The sequence below is a fragment of the Lycorma delicatula genome, chromosome 3, assembly GCF_047948215.1.
Source record: "Lycorma delicatula isolate Av1 chromosome 3, ASM4794821v1, whole genome shotgun sequence".
In the NCBI taxonomy this organism is placed as follows: Eukaryota; Metazoa; Arthropoda; class Insecta; order Hemiptera; family Fulgoridae; genus Lycorma; species Lycorma delicatula.
The window spans coordinates 139,115,799-139,138,830 of NC_134457.1; the positions used below are offsets into that span (position 1 = coordinate 139,115,799).

A 23,032-nucleotide genomic window follows, 5' to 3' on the forward strand; every position below is an offset into this window, starting at 1 on the left:
GGAATTCATGGAACGTGGCACGACCATCACTGCAGCTTCATACTGCGTGACTCTTCAACGTCTACGACGGGCAATTCAGAATAAGCGGAGAGGAATGTTGTCATCAGGCATTGTCTTTCTTCATGACAGTGCTCGGCCGCACACAGCAGCTGTAACAAAGAAGCTTCTGCAGCGTGTTCGTTGGGAAGTGTTTGATCACCCACCATACAGCCCGGACTTGGCTCCATCTGATTTTCACCTCTTTACTCACATGAAACGCTGGATAGGAGGACAACATTTTGGTACAGACATTGAGCTGTAGACCAGCGTAGAAACATGGCTGAAAACACAGGCGGCTCCGTTCTATGACCAGGGTATAGAAAGTTGGTACCACGCTACGACAAATGTCTAAATCGGAGTGGCGGCTATGTAGAAAAATAGTGTAACTATGTAAGTACTTGTTACAAATAAAAAATTGTTTATTTTCACTGTGGTTTTAATTTCGTAACCGATCGGAACTTGAAAAAAAATAACCCTTGTAAATATCTAATGTAGCAGGTTTTCATTTACCATAATAATACAAAAAAGGAGTCGCATCTAGTGGTAATAACTTTGCATCACCAATGAAAGGTTCAAAAGCTTTTCAAACTTTTTTTGAGAAGTTATATGTATGGACTTCAAAGAGATATACAAAATGTACAATGAAGATGCAACTATATAAAATATAATAAGGTACTACTTCCACCTCTCTATCACTAGTGAAATTAATAACATATCCTACTTTCATTAGAAAAGAAATGCATGAAATAAACAGAATGTATAAACTCAAAAAGTGTTCTTAAATAACTTATGAATGATATTTTATCCTTAACTTACCATTTACTTTATTTGGAAGAATTACAGTTATTTAACTATTCATGGTTTTCTGAAATTTATTTGTTCTATAACAGTTCATTCTCAGTGAAAGGTCACTAAAAAATATTCTTGCAAAGCTCGGGAAGAAATTCCTGTTTAAAACAGGGATTTTAGAGTAAAAAATAAAATATCTTGCATCCTGAGAGTCTTAGCTCACCCTCAACAGCACTATCTGCGCTGTTTCTCAATACTCAGTTTCTTATTTTTTTCAGATCATAGTTTGTTGCCTTTGAATTTCCTGCAGGTGACTGTTTTATGTTGGCCTATCTATAATTTAAATATTTCTAGAAATATAACACCTAACTTATAACACTTATAACACCTAACATATAACTAAAATAAACTTAAAAAAAGTAAAATAAACTTCACAAAACTATATTAAATAGTGAAAAATAGTACTTTTTCAATTTAATACCAACTTCAAAAAGTCATATTGCTTAAATGGCCTAATCACATTTGTTCACTCTTTAACAATGAAAAATATTTTTTTGGCATTTATTTAATTGATGGTAATATGCATAATATTAAAATTAAACCTGCTTCCTTTTTGTAATCTTTTTTAAACAGTTTATTTTGAAAAAAATTTCAAAATTTTAAATTACTTTCCTGGCTAGTTTTCTTTCAATTCCAGATGGAGAACAAGAGTTTTTATGTTCCTGCTTCATAAAACTGTTTCTTATAATTTATTTACTGAGCTTACATAGATGAAAATAAAGCAAATAGAATAAACTGTAAATAACTTTCAATGATTAGAAATTTCAAACAGGAATTTTTTCCCAGGCCTTGCAAGGATACTTTTTGGTGACTTATTCACAGAGGGTGAACTGTCATAGAACGTATAGAATTTCAGGGAAACAAGAATTAAAGCGAATATAATTTGAAACAATTTTTATACATTTTTATTTTTAATTTTGATTGAAAATTTTTATATGCAACAAATTTGATGTAGAACTGGAGTAACACCAGATAATTTAGCTTGTTACATTATAATTACTAAATTTATCGATAAAATAAATAAAAATCATTGAAGACTTAAAATAACCAAAAGTCATTAAGTTTTAAGAAAAATTATAAAACAATTTAAATTATTTTCTCATAACTAAACTAAACTCTAGCATTCAATAAATGTTTTAATACTTCTTATTTCTCTCTCTCAGAAAAGTAATAAGTTAGAAGTGTACTATTATTATTCAGAATTTTTTAAATACTAAGAGTTCAACCTCTATAAAAATATAATTAAACAGAGAAAACATAAGTTTAGAATTAATGACAGTTAATAAACAATATTAAGACATACAATGAGTAATAACACAGACTATCATGGAAAACAAATATTTACAAACTACAAATACCTTTGAACTATTATCTCTCAAACTGTATGAAAGAACTGAAGCATTACCGGATGTAGGAATCTCATCTCCAGTAAGCATTCTAAATGTAGTTGTTTTACCAGCCCCATTAACTCCCAATAAACCAAAACATTCTCCAGATGATACAGCAAAACTTATGCCTCTAACTGCTGTAAAGTTTTTCCCAAATTTCTTCATTAGATCATCAACCACCATAACAGAAGCTGTTATATTGCCTATATAAAGTAAAAGTAGAAATCAAATTTTGTATTAAATACAATTAAATCATAAGCATTATACTCACAGGCTTCACAAGCATTACAACCATTTGGTTATTACTCAAAACATACTAAAAATTAAACAAGATTTATTATAGAAAGACAAATTTTTAGCAAATTTTATACAAGATAACTTGTATTATCAAATTTCCGTAACTACATATCTGCTTAATCTGCCAAAAACACATAATGTTAAAATTTCACACCTTCAGTGGTTCAGTTCCCACAGATTTTTTAACCCCATACAGAAAATTAACAGCAAATTTTTAACATTTATTATACTCAATGACTATCTCTTTTTTATATTTCTGGAAAAGAAATAAGACAACTGAAATTGTGGAGCCACTATTAAAACACACTTTAAAGTGAGTGTAGTTGTACTACAATTTGATCATAGCCAGTGGCAATAGTGCTTGGTAAATATTATAAAGTATGTAACCCAGAATTTACAGCAATTTGTATTTAATTAAATAAACAAAAACAATCAAAGTCAAAATGAATGTGATACACATCATAACCTCAATGATATTGTCTGTTATCAGTTATCAACCAAGAATCTCTCATACAACTCATATATATTACATTCTACCATAACTTAGAAATGAAAGTTAAGAAATAATAAACAAATCACAATAAAAGTTTTTTTATAATATGGTTTGTCAGGCAAGGAAATACTGGAAATGGTCAAAAGACTTGAAGAAATGCAGCCAAGATTCAATTGACATTGATAATACAGTTATAGTGTCCACAAGAAAGTGAAATATACATATATATATATATATATATATATATATATATTAACTTAGCAAAACAATTCTTTTGTTATTGTATTTGTTCATATTCCCCTTTGTACTAATATCTCAAAGACAAAAGTATAAAAATTGTTTACCACCAAGAGTTCAGAATTTAATAACACTTCATACCTTATGCTTATTATTTTTTAATAGCGTTTTCAAGGTTTTCCCTCACCAACAGTTAAACTTTATTTTTTTCTTTCTCAGATCACACATTAAATTCAAACATTAAAAATACAACATATAAAAATATATAGTCAAAATATTAAAACTATTAAGTTAAAAAATTAAACTTTTTTATTATGTGGCTAGCCACGCATACAGTACTGTACTGAAGTTATTTGCATTTATTTAAATTATATAAATGTGCTGCTATCTAAGGCAGTTTTGATAAGAAAGTCAGTATCAAATTCTGTCTGTACATTAATCAATTTAAACTTTTGTCTATACTTATATATATATATATATATATATATATATATAGCATTCTTCTTCTTGTAATAAGGATAAAATCAAAACCTAAACCGACAACGATTGTTAACGTTTATATGCGTACAAGCGCCCATGATGATGATGAGGTAGAGTGTGTATACGAAGAGATTGATGAAGCAATTAAACACGTAAAAGGAGATGAAAATTTAATAATAGTTGGAGATTGGAATGCAAGCATTGGAAAAGGCAAGGAAGGAAATATAGTGGGTGAATACGGGCTGGGCAGAAGGAATGAAAGAGGGGACCGACTTATAGAGTTTTGCACGAAGTATAATTTAGTAATTGCCAACACCCAATTTAAAAATCATAATAGAAGAATATACACTTGGAAAAAGCCAGGCGATACTGCAAGGTATCAGATAGATTATATCATGGTTAAGCAAAGATTTAGAAATCAACTCGTTGACTGCAAAACTTACCCTGGAGCAGACATTGATAGCGACCATAATTTGGTGATAATGAAATGTAGATTGGGGTTTAAAAACCTGAAGAAAAGTTGTCAGATGAATCGGTGGAATTTAGAGAAGCTTGAGGAAGAGGAGGTAAAAAAGATTTTTGAGGAGGACATCGCAAGAGATCTGAGTAAAAAAGATAAGGTAGAAAATGTAGAAGAAGAATGGGAGAATGTTAAAAAGCAAATTCTTAAATCAGCAGAAGCAAACTTAGGCGGAATAAAGAGAACTGGTAGAAAACCTTGGGTTTCAGACGATATATTGCAGCTGATGGATGAACGTAGAAAATATAAGAATGCTAATGATGAAGAAAGTAAAAGGAACTATCGGCAATTAAGAAATGCTATAAATAGGAAGTGCAAACTGGCGAAAGAAGAGTGGATTAAAGAAAAGTGTTCAGAAGTGGAAAGAGAAATGAACATTGGTAAAATAGACGGAGCATACAGGAAAGTTAAGGAAAATTTTGGGGTACATAAATTAAAATCTAATAATGTGTTAAACAAAGATGGTACACCAATATATAATACGAAAGGTAAAGTCGATAGATGGGTGGAATATATTGAAGAGTTATACGGAGGAAATGAATTAGAAAATGGTTTTATAGAGGAAGAAGAGGAGGTTGAGGAGGATGAAATGGGAGAAACAATACTGAGATCTGAATTTAAGAGAGCATTAAAAGATTTAAGTGGCAGAAAGGCTCCTGGAATAGACGGAATACCTGTAGAATTACTGCGCAGTGCAGGTGAGGAAGCGATTGATAGATTATACAAACAGGTGTGTAATATTTATGAAAAAGGGGTATTTCCGTCAGACTTCAAAAAAAGTGTTATAGTTATGATACCAAAGAAAGCAGGGTCAGATAAATGTGAAGAATATAGAACAATTAGTTTAACTAGTCATGCATCAAAAATCTTAACTAGAATTTTATACAGAAGAATTGAGAGGAGAGTGGAAGAAGTGTTAGGAGAAGACCAATTTGGTTTCAGGAAAAGTATAGGGACAAGGGAAGCAATTTTAGGCCTTAGATTAATAGTAGAAGGAAGATTAAAGAAAAACAAACCAACATACTTGGCGTTTATAGACCTAGAAAAGGCTTTCGATAACGTAGATTGGAATAAAATGTTCAGCATTTTAAAAAAATTAGGGTTCAAATACAGAAATAGAAGAACAATTGCTAACATGTACAGGAACCAAACAGCAACAATAACAATTGAAGAACACAAGAAAGAAGCCCTAATAAGAAAGGGAGTCCGACAAGGATGTTCCCTATCTCCGTTACTTTTTAATCTTTACATGGAACTAGCAGTTAATGATGTTAAAGAACAATTTAGATTCGGAGTAACAGTACAAGGTGAAAAGATAAAGATGCTACGATTTGCTGATGATATAGTAATTCTAGCCGAGAGTAAAAAGGATTTAGAAGAAACAATGAACGGCATAGATGAAGTCCTACGCAAGAACTATCGCATGAAAATAAACAAGAACAAAACAAAAGTAATGAAATGTAGTAGAAATAACAAAGATGGACCACTGAATGTGAAAATAGGAGGAGAAAAGATTATGGAGGTAGAAGAATTTTGTTATTTGGGAAGTAAAATTACTAAAGATGGACGAAGCAGGAGCGATATAAAATGCCGAATAGCACAAGCTAAACGAGCCTTCAGTAAGAAATATAATTTGTTTACATCAAAAATTAATTTAAATCTCAGGAAAAGATTTTTGAAAGTGTATGTTTGGAGTGTCGCTTTATATGGAAGTGAAACTTGGACAATCGGAGTATCTGAGAAGAAAAGATTAGAAGCTTTTGTAATGTGGTGCTATAGGAGAATGTTAAAAATCAGATGGGTGGATAAAGTGACAAATGAAGAGGTATTGCGGCAAATAGATGAAGAAAGAAGCATTTGTAAAAATATAGTTAAAAGAAGAGACAGACTTATAGGCCACATACTAAGGCATCCTGGAATAGTCGCTTTAATATTGGAAGGACAGGTAGAAGGGAAAAATTGTGTAGGCAGGCCACGTTTGGAGTATGTAAAACAAATTGTTGGGGATGTAGGATGTAGAGGGTATACTGAAATGAAACGACTAGCACTAGATAGGGAATCTTGGAGAGCTGCATCAAACCAGTCAAATGACTGAAGACAAAAAAAAAAAGTATTCTTCCAAAATATTTAATTTTTTATTATTATTATCACACTCTTTTACAACTTCTACTATATTTAAATTTGTATCTGAATCTGTCATTGAATGTTTATTGGTTATTAAGATTGGAAGACCCGAACTTGTTTTTGTAGGATCTAAAATGTTCTGCAAACCTTGTCCTAAATGATCTACTAGTTTTCTATAAAATATTTAGTTATCTATATGTAAAATAACATGCAATGATTGTAACAAAATTTATATTGAGAAAACTATTGAGAAGATATGTCAAAATTTTCCAGAAGTCAAATCATGGTACCCATTACAATAGGTAGCTTTCTTATGAAATCTACCTAATACTAATTATTAGCCTGATCACAATGGTAAAATACACTTTATAAACTCTCATTTCTCACTAATTAATGCTACTAACCAATACTAATTTACAGATACTGTTTATAATAAATTCTCTACTATACCTTGGTTTTCTTTCACAGCATCAACCCTATCTCGTTCATCTTGAACATCGCTATCTAACCTTCCAACATCAGTTGACCCCAAATAGCATGTTTGAATATAGTTATAGGTTTTTTTAAAATAGCCATAATCAATGCACAAAATTAAAGCCAAATAAAAAAACCAATCCAGGAATAACATTATCACATAAAGAGCGATTCCATCTGGATTCTTCTTACTTTCAAAATCTATGAATGGCAATGTTTTATGGGCTGTAAAACAAATTAAAATTAATTCCCACATAAGTTAATAAATTCCTCAATTCTTAGCACACTTTACCATAAAAAATTAAACAAAATAACTCTTTCAATACGTTACATCATTTGGTCAACCACTCTTGCAACTGAGTTTAAAAAAAAAACAAATGAAAATGTGTAAAACAAATGTACTAGATTAACAGAAAACTATATTAAAAAGTTCCTTTTTTGGGAAAGTTGCAACAGGATTCAATATATGAAGCATAGCAAAATTTATGTTTAAAAAATAAGATTCTATTCTATATCAAATATTCTTAAATTTTCCTATGCAAACATCAAATAAATAACATTACCAGGATTTTATACAAACTAAAGTAAAACCAATTCATATAAAAAACTCTTGCAAGTTGCTAGCAGAACTACTCACTCAATATTACCAATGGTCATGTAAGGTAACTTTCACATTCAAATTCTTTACTAGAACCTAGTGGGTTATTGATTATCTCTGCTTCTAGAATAATTTTTCTTTGTTCAATTAATTACAACTTTCTTTTTTATGAAAGATTTGATCAGAAATAACTGTTTATTTTTGAAAAATTATTTTTCCCTTTGCTAGAAAACTTTGAGTAAAGTAAGTATGGCTTAAAATAATCAAAGGTACACTAATTCTTTCAAACTCTTTTGCATTTATAGAAGGATGTAATTCCCTCTCAGTAGTACATAATATGTAAGTTTAATCTGAAGCGTGATTTTTTATCAATAATTTAACAAATTCCTTTCTAAAAGAAAATTTCCAATTTTCTAGCACACATCATTACAAACCATTTGACCAATAACTACTATTTGGGTTGGATGAAAGAATATAACAATAATCTGTTATAACTGCATTGTGACAACAGTCAATCCTGGCAGAGAAGAGTAAATGTAGACTACACTCAATGTAGTAATGTGTTACTAATATTTTATACTTTTCTCTAGAGCTGATGCATTCAAAATGGATTCACACCATCTTAAGAGCTGGCAATGTGGTGACCAGGGTCCAAGTAATTGCAGTTGTCACAGAGACCCTTGTTAGTTGTAACATATACCTAAGGTGCACATATATGCTGGTGCATGGGAACCCTGAAAATTTCAGCTGTGTAAGGGCCTGGAGTCAGTTCAGAGACTGTGCATCCACTCTCTGCCAGGACATATGCCGATTCCACTAGAGTACTAGACCAGACCTCTGTTCCTCCTGGGAGTAGGGGTATACCCCAGTGAACAACAACCTTGCTGCAGAAGGGATAAAATTTTCATGCAAGTTTTAACAACAACCAAACATGCCACAGGGTTCACGTAAACACCCTTGTCTTCAACCAGCCACGTTACCTGAGGCAAAACGGACAAAGATTCATGAGTCAGGAAGACTCATGGGTTTGCAGAAAGTTGTTTTGAGGAATATTTTTTCCAAACCAAAGTATCTGGTAATCACGACAGAATAAGTTCTTTCCTTATCGCTTGAGAAATAAGTACATTGTACACAAGTAAGTTGCACTGAAGGCCCAGTAAAGGAAATCTGAAAAACTTACAATAAACTTTACATAGAGATGACTATGTAGAGTACAGATGTTATGTACTTCCAGTCGCATAGATCCTTGGACTGAAGAGTATACGCAAGTTTGCTGTTCAAGTTGATCCACACAGCACTCTCAATACTTCAAAGAGTGTTGTGGTCTGTCAAGATTTACTCAATTGTACGGAACAGGAAATAGTAGAAGAGTTGACATCACAAGCAGTGACAGAGTGCCGAAGACTGAACGTGAAAACGAACAGCAAAACAGAAATACATTCTGCCTCTCATGTCCTCTCCTTTAACAAACCAACCCTGCCAAAGAAAGTGAGTACAGTAATACTCTGATTGGATATGAAAGGTTTTGTGCCACAACCAGTGAGATGCTTTAGGTGTCAAAATTTTGGCCACATCGCAACTCGATGAGAAAGAAATCGAGCCATAAAAGACACCAAATATGCGTGTGTGAAGAGATTTACAGAGCGGAACCATGCAAGGATCTTCCACTTGTGTAAACTGCAAAGGATAGCATTCATGCTGATCAAGAAACTGTCCTGTTTAAAAAGACAAGGTAGCTGTTCAGAAAGTTAATACCCTGCCGAAGGTTAGCTGCTTCGATGTGAAAAAGATTCTAAATAACCATAAGCCTAGAGCAACAACAACTTAATCTCAGTCAGCAGCTACTGTTCCTGCTCCAATAATTGTTGATCCAAACCAACTCCTTAGCAGGCTTGTACCTACATTGGTAACTATGATACAGAGAATAACTGACAATAGAATCAAGTCTCTCTCTCTCATAAGTAAGTAATAAGACCATGTTCCAAGATATAGCAACCAGTTAAATATGATAACCAAGAACTAAAGCACATCTGACCATGAGAAAGACAGATAAAAAAGAAAAATCAGACGTTCAGATTCATCTACATAACCTGTCAGATGAGCTTGAGAAGAAAGTGATTGCTTTGGACCCTTCTATGGAGGCTCTAAGCCTGGCCTCGTTGGAATGCCACCAATGCAAATGCCTTGGTAAACATTTCCATCGGTGATTTTAATAACTCAGCTTATTGCTTTTGCTGTAGCCCTTGTCCGGACATCTAGAATGTCCTACTTCGTATCTCTCTGAACTAGCTAATCCAGCTTGCGGAAGCACGAACCTCACACCTAGTTCTACTTATTATGAGCCAACTTCATGAATCTCTCGTAATTCAAGGCAAATAAACACAATATACCACCAAACATGTTGATCGCAACAACAAAATTTAGTCCTAGTTCCCTTAGTGAACTCAACTTCCTATTTCAGACCAGCCAGAATACGTTATCATAAATTGTCAAAGAAATATGGAATTGCTTTACGAAACACATTAGCAATTTCTACAATAGAAATACAGCCATGGCTTTTACCAGCGGTAAGACTGGATCTTTTTATGGAAAAATAAAAGAGAAATCAGTAATAATCATCCAACAGGAATTTTCGTCAATCATCAGTCGCTGAGAAGGTTACATATAAATTTATTCTGATTGTTCTAAAACCGAACACATTGTTGGATCTTCTTATATGTAAATGGAGAAGTCCATTCATGGAAACTACCAGATATGGCAAGTATTTAAATAAAATGTATATATTTATTTAGTACAATAGAACAGCTATGTAAGGCTTTTTATATTGCATTAAATGAAAAAAAAGTTATGTACAGACAACTCTAATTTAAAAAAAGAAAACAAACACAATCAATAACTAAACACATTCGCCAGAAAAAGCAGAGCACAAACAATATTGTTATAATAAAAGTCTTTATTATGTTAATTATTTCAGCCTTGACCTACTGCAAAATCAATACAGGGAATCAATCAGTACAGGGCTTGCAACAAGTCCTGGATTTCGATGAAATTCCAGGTGAGTTAAAATCACTAAAACAATTACATCATAACGCAGAACATCCAGTACATTCAAAAAAGATTTAAAATAGTTTTCCAAAATCATAGAAAATAAAAACGGAGAAAAATAGTGGTTAGAAATTAAAAGGCTTTTTCTGCCCAGACAGGGAACTTCTACCCATACTGCCTCATTAACCAACTCAAGATCTCTTCTCTGAAAACACTTAATGCTTTGATTTATAGCCAGTAAAACACCACAGCCACGGCAGGCGACTTCACTATAATTTCTATCAGGCCTAAAATAGCGAATGATTCGGGAAAGAAGTCAAAATTTGTGTGTTGCTCACCTAACCAAGTCTTTGATGGAGCAATAATACCTTGACTGAAACCAACTACAGATGAAAAACATTGCTGCTCTTAGTGTGAAATCCTCTAACATTCTGGTAGTAGATAAAAATTTCCATAACTGTGTTAATTGTTACTGACAAGCCTCCAAAAGTGTACTAAAACCATCTTGTTGGTATTTGTAGTTCTATTTAAGTTTCCCATACAAAAGCGCTAACAAAACACCCTGATGCCAAATATTAGAATCATTAATCTTGTCAGTCAGACTTGTAAACATTCATGAAATGAATTATAAGAGTCAATTTTGTTTTAATCGAATGCATTGAGAATAAGTAAGTTCTAGGGGTTTTAACAAATTATTTACCATAGCAACAGAGACTGAAGGTTTAAATCTTGATACAAATAAGGTCACCTTCCTCGAGTAAGAAAGATCAACAAAGGAGATAATTAACCCAACTTTAGCTGGTTTCATTGTTGACTTCTTGGTAGAAAGCACTTAACTTCATTATGAACTGGTTTAGATTTTTCTTTCTTAAAACTACATCCATCCATTTATCATTATATTCTGGGATGGGTCCCATATCATCTATCAAGGGTGAGTCGTGCAAATTTATCTTTGTATTTATTTCTAGGACAGCAATATTTGCACGATCATCAATTATATTTTTGTGTAACTTACCAGCAAAACCATCAAAAACATTAGCATTCTGACTTGAATTAGAACTTTTTTAACTAGAAGTAGTTGCCTTATCTTTAGTATTTTATTGAGGTTGCTTCTTCACAAACTATGGATAGTCCAGCATCATAGATGAGCATTTAATACAAGCGCTAAGTTCTAGAAAAGTCTGCTTTAGGACAAGATTTTCCTCATGTAGAACACAGATTTCCTGTCTTACTGAAGACAACTCACTACAAAACGTGGAAAGTACATTGTGAAATTCCATCTTAAATAAGGGTTTCCAGCACCAAATTCGATGGAGCATCTAATGACAAGGATCTAATGTTGAAAATGTTACTCTTTGCTGCCAACAGTGTGTCTTCAGAAGCGTCACAATCAGTATCAGATGTGTGTGAAGCAACAGAACAAGATTTGAATGTGTTAACATTTGTATCACCATCATCCCCACATTTTCTCAGCATGCATGAGTAACAATTATATCCATTTTCATTACAGAAGGCGATTTCAACTGAACTCAGATTAAGACAAACCATGTGAAACCTCATGTTGCATGATTTACAATGAAGATGCTTTTGTTTCCTGAAAAATATTTTATTACATCTGGTACAACTGTAAGAATTCCCTAGCATTGTGGTCACGTTAGTTTGTCTTCAATGTCATTAGTCTGTCACTGTCTTTAGTCTGTCTATATATATATATATTTATTATTAATAATAAATATATGTAATAATAATGAATATAACAAATTACTGTTATATTCTTTATGACTGTCATTATAATACCTCTCGTTAATTTAATTTTAATCAGACTGAACAATTTTCAATTAAAAACAAAATATACAATAGCAGAACAAAAATACTATCACATATTCACGGTTCAACAAATATATTGAGAGACTAACAAGATGAAAATTTCTTACAAATAAAATTTATTACTCTAAAACATATAAAGAAAATAAAGAAAAATAATAACAATATGTATGTAAAACATACAAAACAGTAATTCTTATATAAACTTTTACTGTTTATAAAAGAACTACCTTACACTTTATGAATGATTATAATACTGTGTCACTTTCACTACTGTTTACCAATAACACACCAAACAACTTCTTATATTCACTCACTGTCCATACTGGAATACTCGTGACGTACTCTTTACTTGCTGTTACCAAACACTTTCTGTTATCGCTTGTTATCATGACTGCGCCAACACAGCATTACTGAACTACTGACTACTGACTCTCTCCAGAGATACTTGGCAGTATTTATATCCCCTAATCTGCAGACCACTGGGTCCCGAGTCGTATCTTTAATTGCTAATGCTTAATAATTTTTATTGTCCGCACCTTTATGTTTTTCTATAAGTTTTTATTCCAGTCCGGTAACCCTTATGGTTGAGCAAGAGCTTTTGGAGGTGCCATTGTCTATCTTACAAAAAACAGATTTTAAATAGACCGTATTCTACGAAAAGAACCCTTTTTAGTTCCTTCCAAAACTTTCTTTATTTTCTCTTTTTCTTCTTAATTGGAAGAAACCGTGGTCTGTATTACAGGTGTTGTTCCAATACATGAAAATTATGTAATCATAAGCTATACAAAAAAGACCTTAATTCTGTCAAAAGTCCTTCTGTTTAATCTTCCCCCAAATTCAAAATGACTGATCAATTCAGAACTATATTAAGCTCCATGACTTAGCAGATAATATTCTGTTAACAATGGTAAATGAAAGAAATGGTTAAAAATGGAATAGAGAAGAAATGTGATATTTAGATTTGAGTAAGTTCAAATATATATATTTTGATACCTCTTATTTACAAATTTATATAACTCAATATTCAAAGACATGATTCCTATGAAAAACACTAACTTTTTTCAGAAATTACTAGTGTACTAAAATAGTACATATTTTTTAGTTTATTTGTTCTGATTTCCAAGTCTCAATCAAGAGAGACTTCTTAGTGATTAGTTGCACCAATTTCTTAGCAGATAGTACATTTATATTCTCAGTTTTACCAGAGCTTTACCTTTTTCTCAAAGATCAGTAAAAATATTCTGTAAGTGCATTATAATCTAAAATCCTAGATGAGAAAGTTGATTAAATATGAAAAATTGCTTTAAAATTGCAGTACTTTTCAACTTCAAACAGACAACTAAAATATAACACCATCATATGAAGCTAAAAAAAAGCTATAAAATTTATAGACTAAAGATTTATGGATTAGGCAAAAATTAATTCGTTACTTAAAATAAATATCATAAAACAATTAATTTTAAAAATATAGCCCAGTCAGGAATTCAAATTGATTAATAATTATGTCTTGTTTTTTAAAGTTAACCAATCCAAAATTAAATTAGCAAGATAAAATATGTATGCTACTGGAAATCAAAGAAGGAAATACATACAAGAATACTGAAATACAGAAAACAACAAGAAACTGAAAGATGAAACAGACAAAAAATATCAAGTGATATAACATTAACCAACTAATGAGTTATTTTTTATCTAGCAGCCAAAAAATATTACTAGATGTCACTTAAAATACAGATAAAGAAAATATTTTAAAGATATTTAAATAACTGATAAATTTTTAACATACCTTCACAACCACTAATTTGCTTTGCCAAAGGATCTTGGCATAAATCACATAACACATTTCGATAAGCCTTCCTGCTAAAATTTACAAGGGCTAATGATACAGTGTAATATGGATTCAACATCAAAATACCATTAATTATTGTAAGTTTGATCCCTTCTAAGTATCTTAATCCTCTAAGTATTATTACAGCTACAGATGCTATCGCTCCTGTAAAACAATATAAAAGATAATACACATGAATAAAACTACAACTTCACTTTGTAAACAAAAACTTCATAAAAGTTTTTAAAAAATTTCATTATTCATTATAAATTATAAGTTATTATATTATAAATTATATTCCGCCTCTTTATCACTTTATTTTGAATTTATAAAATTTTACCTTACTAAATACCATTTATAATGTTTACAATGATTACTTATAACAAAAACTTTTAATTCAAAGTTTCAAAGGAATGTTATAGATTATATGATTGAATAGATGGCATACACTTTGAATTCTTAACTTTTTAACAACAGCCTCTACATCTCTATTACGAAGAAGGATAATTTGGTTTAAGTTCTTCTTCATCATCTGCCTTGGCAAGGATTTACAATGTATACATTATATTGCAAACTTTGCCACAATCTCTCTCTTCTGTTCCAACTATTCTTTAGTAAAAAATGTCATAGAATCACTACTAATTGCTTTTATAACAGTTATTATAAAAAGCAATTATTTTATATTTTGTGGTTGATGTTACACCAAATATGTCAAAGTTTATTGTACATAGCATAATTGTTATGATCTTTACATGCATTCTAACAAAAAATACCTTTCTTCCAATTTCTCTCCATTAACAAAAGTTCCAAAACAACATATTAGAATCCTGATTACTAGGATCCAAGTATTTCATGGTAAAACATTTGATATGCCAGCTCAGATTTTTCTATTTCATTAAGCTATTATATAACACTGTCAACACATCAGCTGACCTGTCCAGTAACTGTAAAAGAATTTTTATCACAGTACATAATTAATAACTACTGCTGCAAATACAGATCCACTGAAAAATAACAATATAAAATAATAATACGTAATAAGATTACCGCAGGATAGGATTACTAAGAGAATTATCGATCAATTTTGGTCTTTAAAAAATTATGGATCAAAGAAATTAAAGAAGACTTGCAAGAATTAAATTTGACTTACGAAGATTTACTTAATAAATCTGAAAAATTAAAATTTGTTATTAAAGGTCCGAATACCAACTTTAAAGTAAGAACTTTCAATTATACAAAAAGGGTTTATTCAGAAGAGGATCGTAAAGCAAGATCATTAAGAATGACTAAATATTGGGAGAAAGTAAAAGCTAAGAACTTAAAGGCCAAAAGATCGGAAAAAAGACTTGAATTATTCTGACTAAAGTGGTCCATTGCAGCCTTAAAAGTAAAAAAAAAAAAAATGAGATAAAGGTAGGAGTACAAAGGATTTGAATCAGACAATAAAGATTATTCCAAAAAAATAATTCAAAATATTCACTTTTATTAATACAAGAATTATTTAGATGTTGGTCAAACACATATATTTTTTCACCATCAATTACTTTTTCTCAACAATCAAAAAATGTTAACTATCTTTATTTTTTTTAATAGATACTCAAGCTAATATTGAAAACAATGGGTAATAAAAGTTTAAGTAATTGATGTATGCCAATAGTAACTACTAGGTAGTAACTACTACCTTAACATATATCTAATGTAATTTAACAGGTACTGCTTCACTGAACTTGACTATGACCAATGGAACTTTTTCTTAATTAGAACTTTTTTTTTAAAGATGCTACTCCCTGATGTGTGATAGATATTACAAACCAGATAGTTAGTAAAGAATACAGTTTACCACCTTCCCAGGCCCAGGATCCTTTTTTATTTTTCCTGTTTAGTCTCCGGTAACTACCATTCAGATAATACTTCAGAGGATGAATGAGGATGTTATGTATGAGTTTAAATGAAGAAGTGTAGTCAACCATTCCTGAGATGTGTGGTTAATTGAAACCCAACCACCAAAGAACACCCATATCCACAGTATTCAAATTTGTGTAAAGATAACTGGCTTTCCTAGGACTTGAACGCTGGAACTCTCGACTTCCAAACCAGCTGATTTGGGAAGATGCGTTCACCACTAGACCAACCCGGTGGGTTAGGTCCAGGATCCAGGTCTCAACTAAATAAACAAATGCAAAATTTGGGTTGTGGAATGTCTTTTAATTTTTAATAATTGATTCCTATATACTTTTTAGCGCTGAATCTGAAAATAACCTTCATTTTTTTCATCATATCAGAATTTTTCTGAAAAATTGCAAATTTCAAAATTTGTAAAAAAAAATTACAAAAATGTGATACTATAAAATAGACAAAGTTTTTTTTTTATAATAGATTAATAAAATATATTCACTTTTTTGGCTTATACTATGCATTCTTATAGCACTAAACGGTTGAGTGGCCTGAAGAGGTGGGCGGGGGGCAGGTTTGGGTTGAAGATGATGAGACAGTGGGAGAGTTAGGCCAACAAGTTGTGATAAGACTCAACAAGATGTAACATGTTTATTGGCAGCTATCAGTGCTGTTTCAACCATCAGCATGCATAAATTGAGTTTTTTTATGTCTTCCACGATCAAATGCATTTTTGCCGGTGGAAAATATATTATCAGGCCATAAAGCAAACTTTCTGTTTTCAAAATGGCTTCAAGAGACTACAAAAAGTCTGCAGATTCTTTTTGTTACATTTGTGGTGAATTAATGGTGGAAAGGCAAAAAAGAGATATAACAACTTTTGTTCGACAAGTGTATCTCACATATTTCAGAATGAAAATAGGACATGAAGACAAAATTTGAGCACTATGTTTGCTATACATGTGTTGAAGGACTTAGACAGTGGTCAAAGGGTGAACAAGAAGCGTTCAGATTTGGAGTTCCAATGGTGTGGCGAGAGCCACAAAATCACACCAACGATTGTTACTTTTATTCAACTGGTGTTCACGACTTCAATTTGAAGAATAAAAAACAAATCATCTATCCAAATATGTTATCTGTTTTACACCTGGTACCTCATGGCCCAGATGTACCAGTGCCAATTCCACCAGAAAAATTTACCTGAAATAGACGATTCCACAAGTGATTTAAATGAAGATAACATTGAGGAGTATGAACTCAGAGATAGCTGTACACCAGAGCTTTAGTCATAGTCTGAACTAAACGATTTGGTTTGAGACTTACATTTGACCTAAGAAAATTCAGAACTGCTTGGTTCAAGGCTTAAAGAGAAGAAACTGAAAGCAGCTGGCACCTCCTCATTTACCTGGTTCAGGTACAGAGAAAATGAAACTGGTACCAAAAATGTGCTCAGATAAGTTCTTATAGATTCGAATAAAGTTCTCCTTCCATCTCTGCATATCAAGTTAGGCTTGATTAAGCAATTTGTCAAAGCCTTACCAAAAGAAGGTAAATGTTTTAAATAGATGTGTGACAAATTTCCAGTCTTATCAATCACCAAACTAAAAGAAGGTGTCTACTGTCCTGACAGAAAACTTCTCAAAGATGGTAATTTTGAGAAACAAATGGAAGTTGCAGAAAAAGAAGCCTGGGGAGCCTTTAAAGATGTAGTAACCAGGTTTCTGGGCAGTAAGAAGAATCCAAACTTCAAATCAATCTCTGAAAACATGCTGTAGAAGTACAAAAATTATGCTGTTCCATGATCTTAAAGGTTTACTTCCTAAATTAACATGTGGACTGTTTTCCTGAAAATCTGGGTGCCATTAGCAAAGAGATGGGTGAGAGATTTCATCAGGACATGAAAGAAATGGAAAGAAGGTATCAAAGAAAATTGACAACTACAATGATGGCAGACAATTGCTGGATGTTACATTGAGATGAACCCTATAGAGAACATAGAAGGAAAAGCGCAAAGTAGAATACAAACCATCCAAAGAAACTTCAACACATGAAATAAAACAGTAAGTATTTTATATACTTCATCATTAAGTGTGGGTGAGGAAGGGAAGTGGTTTCCAAAGGCAGTGTTTTCCAGAGGTGCCTCATAAAAATTAATTAAATACATAAAAATAGATTAATTTAAAAATGCACTGGAATAGAAATTAGGCTTGTCACAATTTTCATTAGAAACTAAAGGATCAATGACCCTCCCCCACCATTCTCTTTAGACCACTCAAGTGTTTAGTTATAAGAATGCATAGTAAAGCCAAAAAAGTGAATTTATATTAATTTATTATTAAAAATTAAAAAAAAAAAAAAAACGTTTTATATCTATTTTATTATACCACATTTTCAAAATTTTTTACAAATTTTGAAATTTGCGATTTGCAAAAAATCCTGACATGATGGAAAAAATGAAGGTTATTTTGAGATTCAGCACTAAAAAATACATAAGAATCAATTATCAAAAACTAAAAACACAACCAACACAAGCTTGTGTTATAAATTCTAGAAATGAAAACCAGTTATTATAATTTTACTTACCAAATACAGTATTGGAAAATATAAAAGCTGCTGGAGCACCAGCAGATGACTTCCTTAAAAATGAGAAGAAGTATGCAAATAATATCCCACTGAATCCATACAGATTAACAACTAAATAGAAAACACCTGAAAAAAAAAATACAAGAAAATCCAAAACACACAGAAATTAAAATTTGAGAAAATGTAGATGCATTTTCTCAAATTTTGATTTATCCTTGATAAATCAAAACGATATCCTGTTTCTTCTTCAATACCAGCTGTAACTGCTTCAGTGATCACCTAAAAAAATCAAAATTTAAAACTCTTAAACAATGAAACTCCTTCTATGAATCATGAGACCTTGCTGATGGTGAGGGAGCTTGAGTGCTCAGTGATACAGAATAGCTGGACCGAAGGTGCAACCATATCAAAGAGGTATCTGTTGAGAGCCAACTGATTCCTGAAAGAAGGAAGCAGCTCTTTCAGCAGTTGTTAAGGACGTAGGTCAGGAGGACAAACAGCCATATCAACATCACTCAATGTTCTGAGTACTGCGCAACTGAAAGCAATAGAAAACTACAGCTACTTTTTTCCAAGAAAATGTAACTCTCTACATTTTCATATAACAAAGATGGAGGCTTCTTCCATGGTAAAATATTCCAGAAGTAAACTAGTCCCTCGTGCAGGTCTTCGAGTGGGGACTACTAAGGAAGGAGTCACCAGAAAATTAAAATATAACATTCTACGAGTCTGAGCATGGAATGTTAGAAGTTTAAAAAAAGTTGGTAGGTTAGAAAATTTAAAGAGGGAAATGGACAGGTTAAATGTAGATGTAGCAGGAATTAGCAAGGTTACCTATTAACTTAATACCTACTAACTTAATACCTAACTATTAACTTAATACCTATTAACTATTAATACCTATTAACTTAGTATCAAATGAAGGAGAGACAGGAGTAGGTTTTGTGATGAACAAGAAGGTAGGGAAGAGAATAGAGTATTTTAAAAAGCTTAGCGATAGAATCATTGTAATAAGGATAAATCCAAAACCTAAGCCGACAATGACTGTAACATCTATAAGCCTACAAGTGCCCATGATAATAATGAGATAGTGTGTATATGAAAAACTTGATGAAGCAATTAAACACATAAAAGGGGATGAAAATTTAATAATAGTTGGAGATTGGAATGTAAGCATTGGAAAAGGCAAGGAAAGAAATATTATGGGTGAATACAGACTGGGCAAAAGGAATGAAAGAGGAAACCAACTTATTGAGTTATGCACTAAGTATAATTTAGTAAATGCCAACATCCAGTTTAAAAATCATAGTAGAAGAATATATACATGGAAAAATCCAGGTAATCCTGCAAGGTATCAGATACCATGTATCATGGTTGAACAAAGATTTAGAAATCAACTTGTCGACTGCAAAGCATATCCAGGAGCAGACATTGATAGCGACCATAATTTAGTGATAATGAAAAGTAGATTGGGGTTTAAAAATCTGAAGAAAAGGTGTCAGATGAATCGATGGAATTTAGAGATGTTTGAAAAAGAGTAGGTAAAGAAGATTTTTGAGGTGGACATCACATGAGGTCTGAGTAAAAAGGATAAGGTAGAAAATATAGAAGAAGAATGGGAGAATGTTAAAAAGGAAATTCTTAAATCAATAGAAACAAACTTAGGTGTCACATAAAGAACTGATAGAAAACCTTGGGTATCAGAGGATATATTGCAACTGATGGATGAATGTAGAAATACTATAATACAAGAAGTGTAAATTAGCGAAAGAAGAATGGATTAAAGAAAAGTGTTCAGAAGTAGAAAGAGAAATGACTATTGGTAAAATAGACGGAGCATACAGGAAAGTTAAGGAGAATTTTGTGGTACATAGGTTAAAATCTAATAATGTGTTTAATAAAGATGATACACTGATTTATAATACGAAAGAAAAGGTCAATAGGTGGGTGGTATATGTTAAACGTATATGTTATGTGGTATATGTTATATGGCGGTATATGTTAGGTGGTATACGGAGGAAATGAATTAGAAACTGGTGTTGTAGAGGAAGTTGAATTGATTGAAAAGGGAGATACAGTACTGAGATCAGAATTTAATAGAGCATTAAAAGATTTGAATAGCAGAAAGGCTCCTGGGATAGACAGGATACCTGCAGAATTACTGCAGGTGAGGAAGCGATAGATAGATTATGAAAACTGGTGCAATATTTACAAAAAATGGGAAGTTCTGTCAGACTTCAAAAAGAGTGTTATTGTCATGATACCAAAGAAAGCAGGAGCAGATAAATGTGAAGAATTCAAAACAATTAACCTAACTACTCATGCATTAAAAATCTTAACTAGAATTCTGTACAAAAGATAAAGAAGTGTTAGGAGAAGACCAGTTTGGTTTCAGGAAAAGTATAGGAACAAGGGAAGCAATTTTAGCACTCAGATTAATATTAGAAGGAAGATTAAAGAAAAGCAAACCAACATACATGGCATTTATAGACTTAGAAAAGGCATTTGTTAACGTAGACTGGAATAAAATGATTAGCATTTTAAAAAATTTAGGGTTCAGGTAGGGAGATAGAAGAGCAAGTGCTAACATTTACAGGAACCAAACTGCAACAGTAATAATCGAAGAGCATAAGAAAGAAGCCGTAATAAGAAAGGGAGTCCGACAAGGATGTTCCCTATCTCCGTTACTTTTTAATCTTTACATGGAACTAGCAGTTAATGATGTTAAAGAACACTTTAGATCCGGAATAACAGTGCAAGGTGGGAAGATAAAGATGCTACAATTTGCTGATGGTATAGTAATTCTAGCTGAGAGTAAAAAGATGTAGAAGAAACAATGAATGGCATCAATGAATTCCTACGCAAGAACTATTGCATGAAAATAAACAAAACAAAAGTAATGAAATGTTAGTGAAATAATGTAGATGGACCACAATACAAAAATAGTAAGAGAACAGATTATGGAGGTAGAAGAATTTTGTTATTGGGGAAGTGGAATTACTAAAGACAGATGAAACAGGAGTGATATAAAATGCCGAATAGCACAGGCGAAATGAGCTTTTAATCAGAAATATAATTTGCTTATATCAAAAATTAATTAAAACGTCAGGAAAACATTTCTGAAAGTATATGTTTGTAGCGTAGCTTTATATGGAAGTGAAACTTGGATGATCGGAGTACTTGAGTAGAAAAGATTAGAAAGCTTTTGAAATGTGGTGCTATAGGAGAATGTTAAAAATCAAATGGGTGGATAGTGTGGCAAATGAAGAGGTGTTGTGGCAAATGATGAAGAAAGAAGCATTTGGAAAAATATAGTTAAAAGAAGAGACAGACTTATAAGCCACATATCAAGGCGTCCTGGAATAGTCGCTTTAATATTGGAGGGACAGGTAGAAGGGAAAAATTGTGGAGGCATGCAACGTTTGGAATATGTAAAAAAGGTTGTTAGGAATGAAGGATGTAGGGGGTATATAAACATTAAACGACTGGCACTAGATAGAGAATCTTGGAGACCTGCATCAAACCAGTCAAATGTCTAAAGACAAAAAAAAAAATAATGAACAAATCTTAAATAATGCTTAACTCTTACAGAAATTATTTAAACATATTTTACTATCCATTGATAAATGATTAAACAAATGGGAAAAGGTAGGCCTAATATGAAGGCATCAAAACTGACAGTTTTTAGTTTTGAATAAGTTGTTCAGAGATAACTGCCTTTTAGCACTCAAATACTCCCTTTTAGGCCTCTTTCATGACACAATTTCCCTCCACTTACACAAACAGATGATATCAGCTGGCTGATATCCACAATATCCGCCATTTCCATAATATCATTGGCAGTTATTTCATCAAGTTCATCGTTTTCCATTCACTCTGTAATGTCCTCTGCATTGATATCATCACAGTCTAGTGAATTTTCAAAGACCTTATAAATGATATGTTTAGAATCTCTTCCCATGCTTTGGCCAACCACCTTATGACATCTAGCATATCAGTCTTTTACTGAGTAGTTATGCAGTCTTCATTATTATCAATCAATGGTATCAATGAACTGAAAAGCGCCAACAATACTTTTTCTTTAGTATCTCAAGGATGCCCTAGTCATCAGCTGACAAACAACCATCACATTGGGTGGTAAAAATAAAGCTTTGATATCTCCATCTGTGAGTTCATAGGTGGTTGAATGTGAAGGTGAATTATCAAGAAGTAGCACAGCTTTTCTCACAAATTGTTATATTTCAAATGTTTTTCTACAGTCGGTCAAATTCATTTTGGACCAGGTTTTAAAGCTTTCTGAATTCATCCATGCTTTTTTTTATGTATGTAATATAAGGATAGCGATTCCTGATTTTTC

General features: G+C 32.1%; 1 protein-coding gene across 1 annotated transcript in view; it reads right to left on the reverse strand.

Moving 5' to 3' along the window:
• LOC142320987 (phospholipid-transporting ATPase ABCA3-like) overlaps window positions 1-23,032 on the reverse strand; it is a 109,489-nt gene that overhangs the window by 15,591 nt on the left and 70,866 nt on the right. Inside the window, exons 17-20 of the mRNA XM_075358987.1 lie at window positions 18,676-18,801; window positions 14,158-14,364; window positions 6,878-7,126; window positions 2,247-2,479 (exon numbers count right to left, since the gene is read on the reverse strand). Coding sequence (XP_075215102.1) covers window positions 2,247-2,479; window positions 6,878-7,126; window positions 14,158-14,364; window positions 18,676-18,801 — 815 coding nt within the window. The remainder of the gene's footprint in view (window positions 1-2,246; window positions 2,480-6,877; window positions 7,127-14,157; window positions 14,365-18,675; window positions 18,802-23,032) is intronic.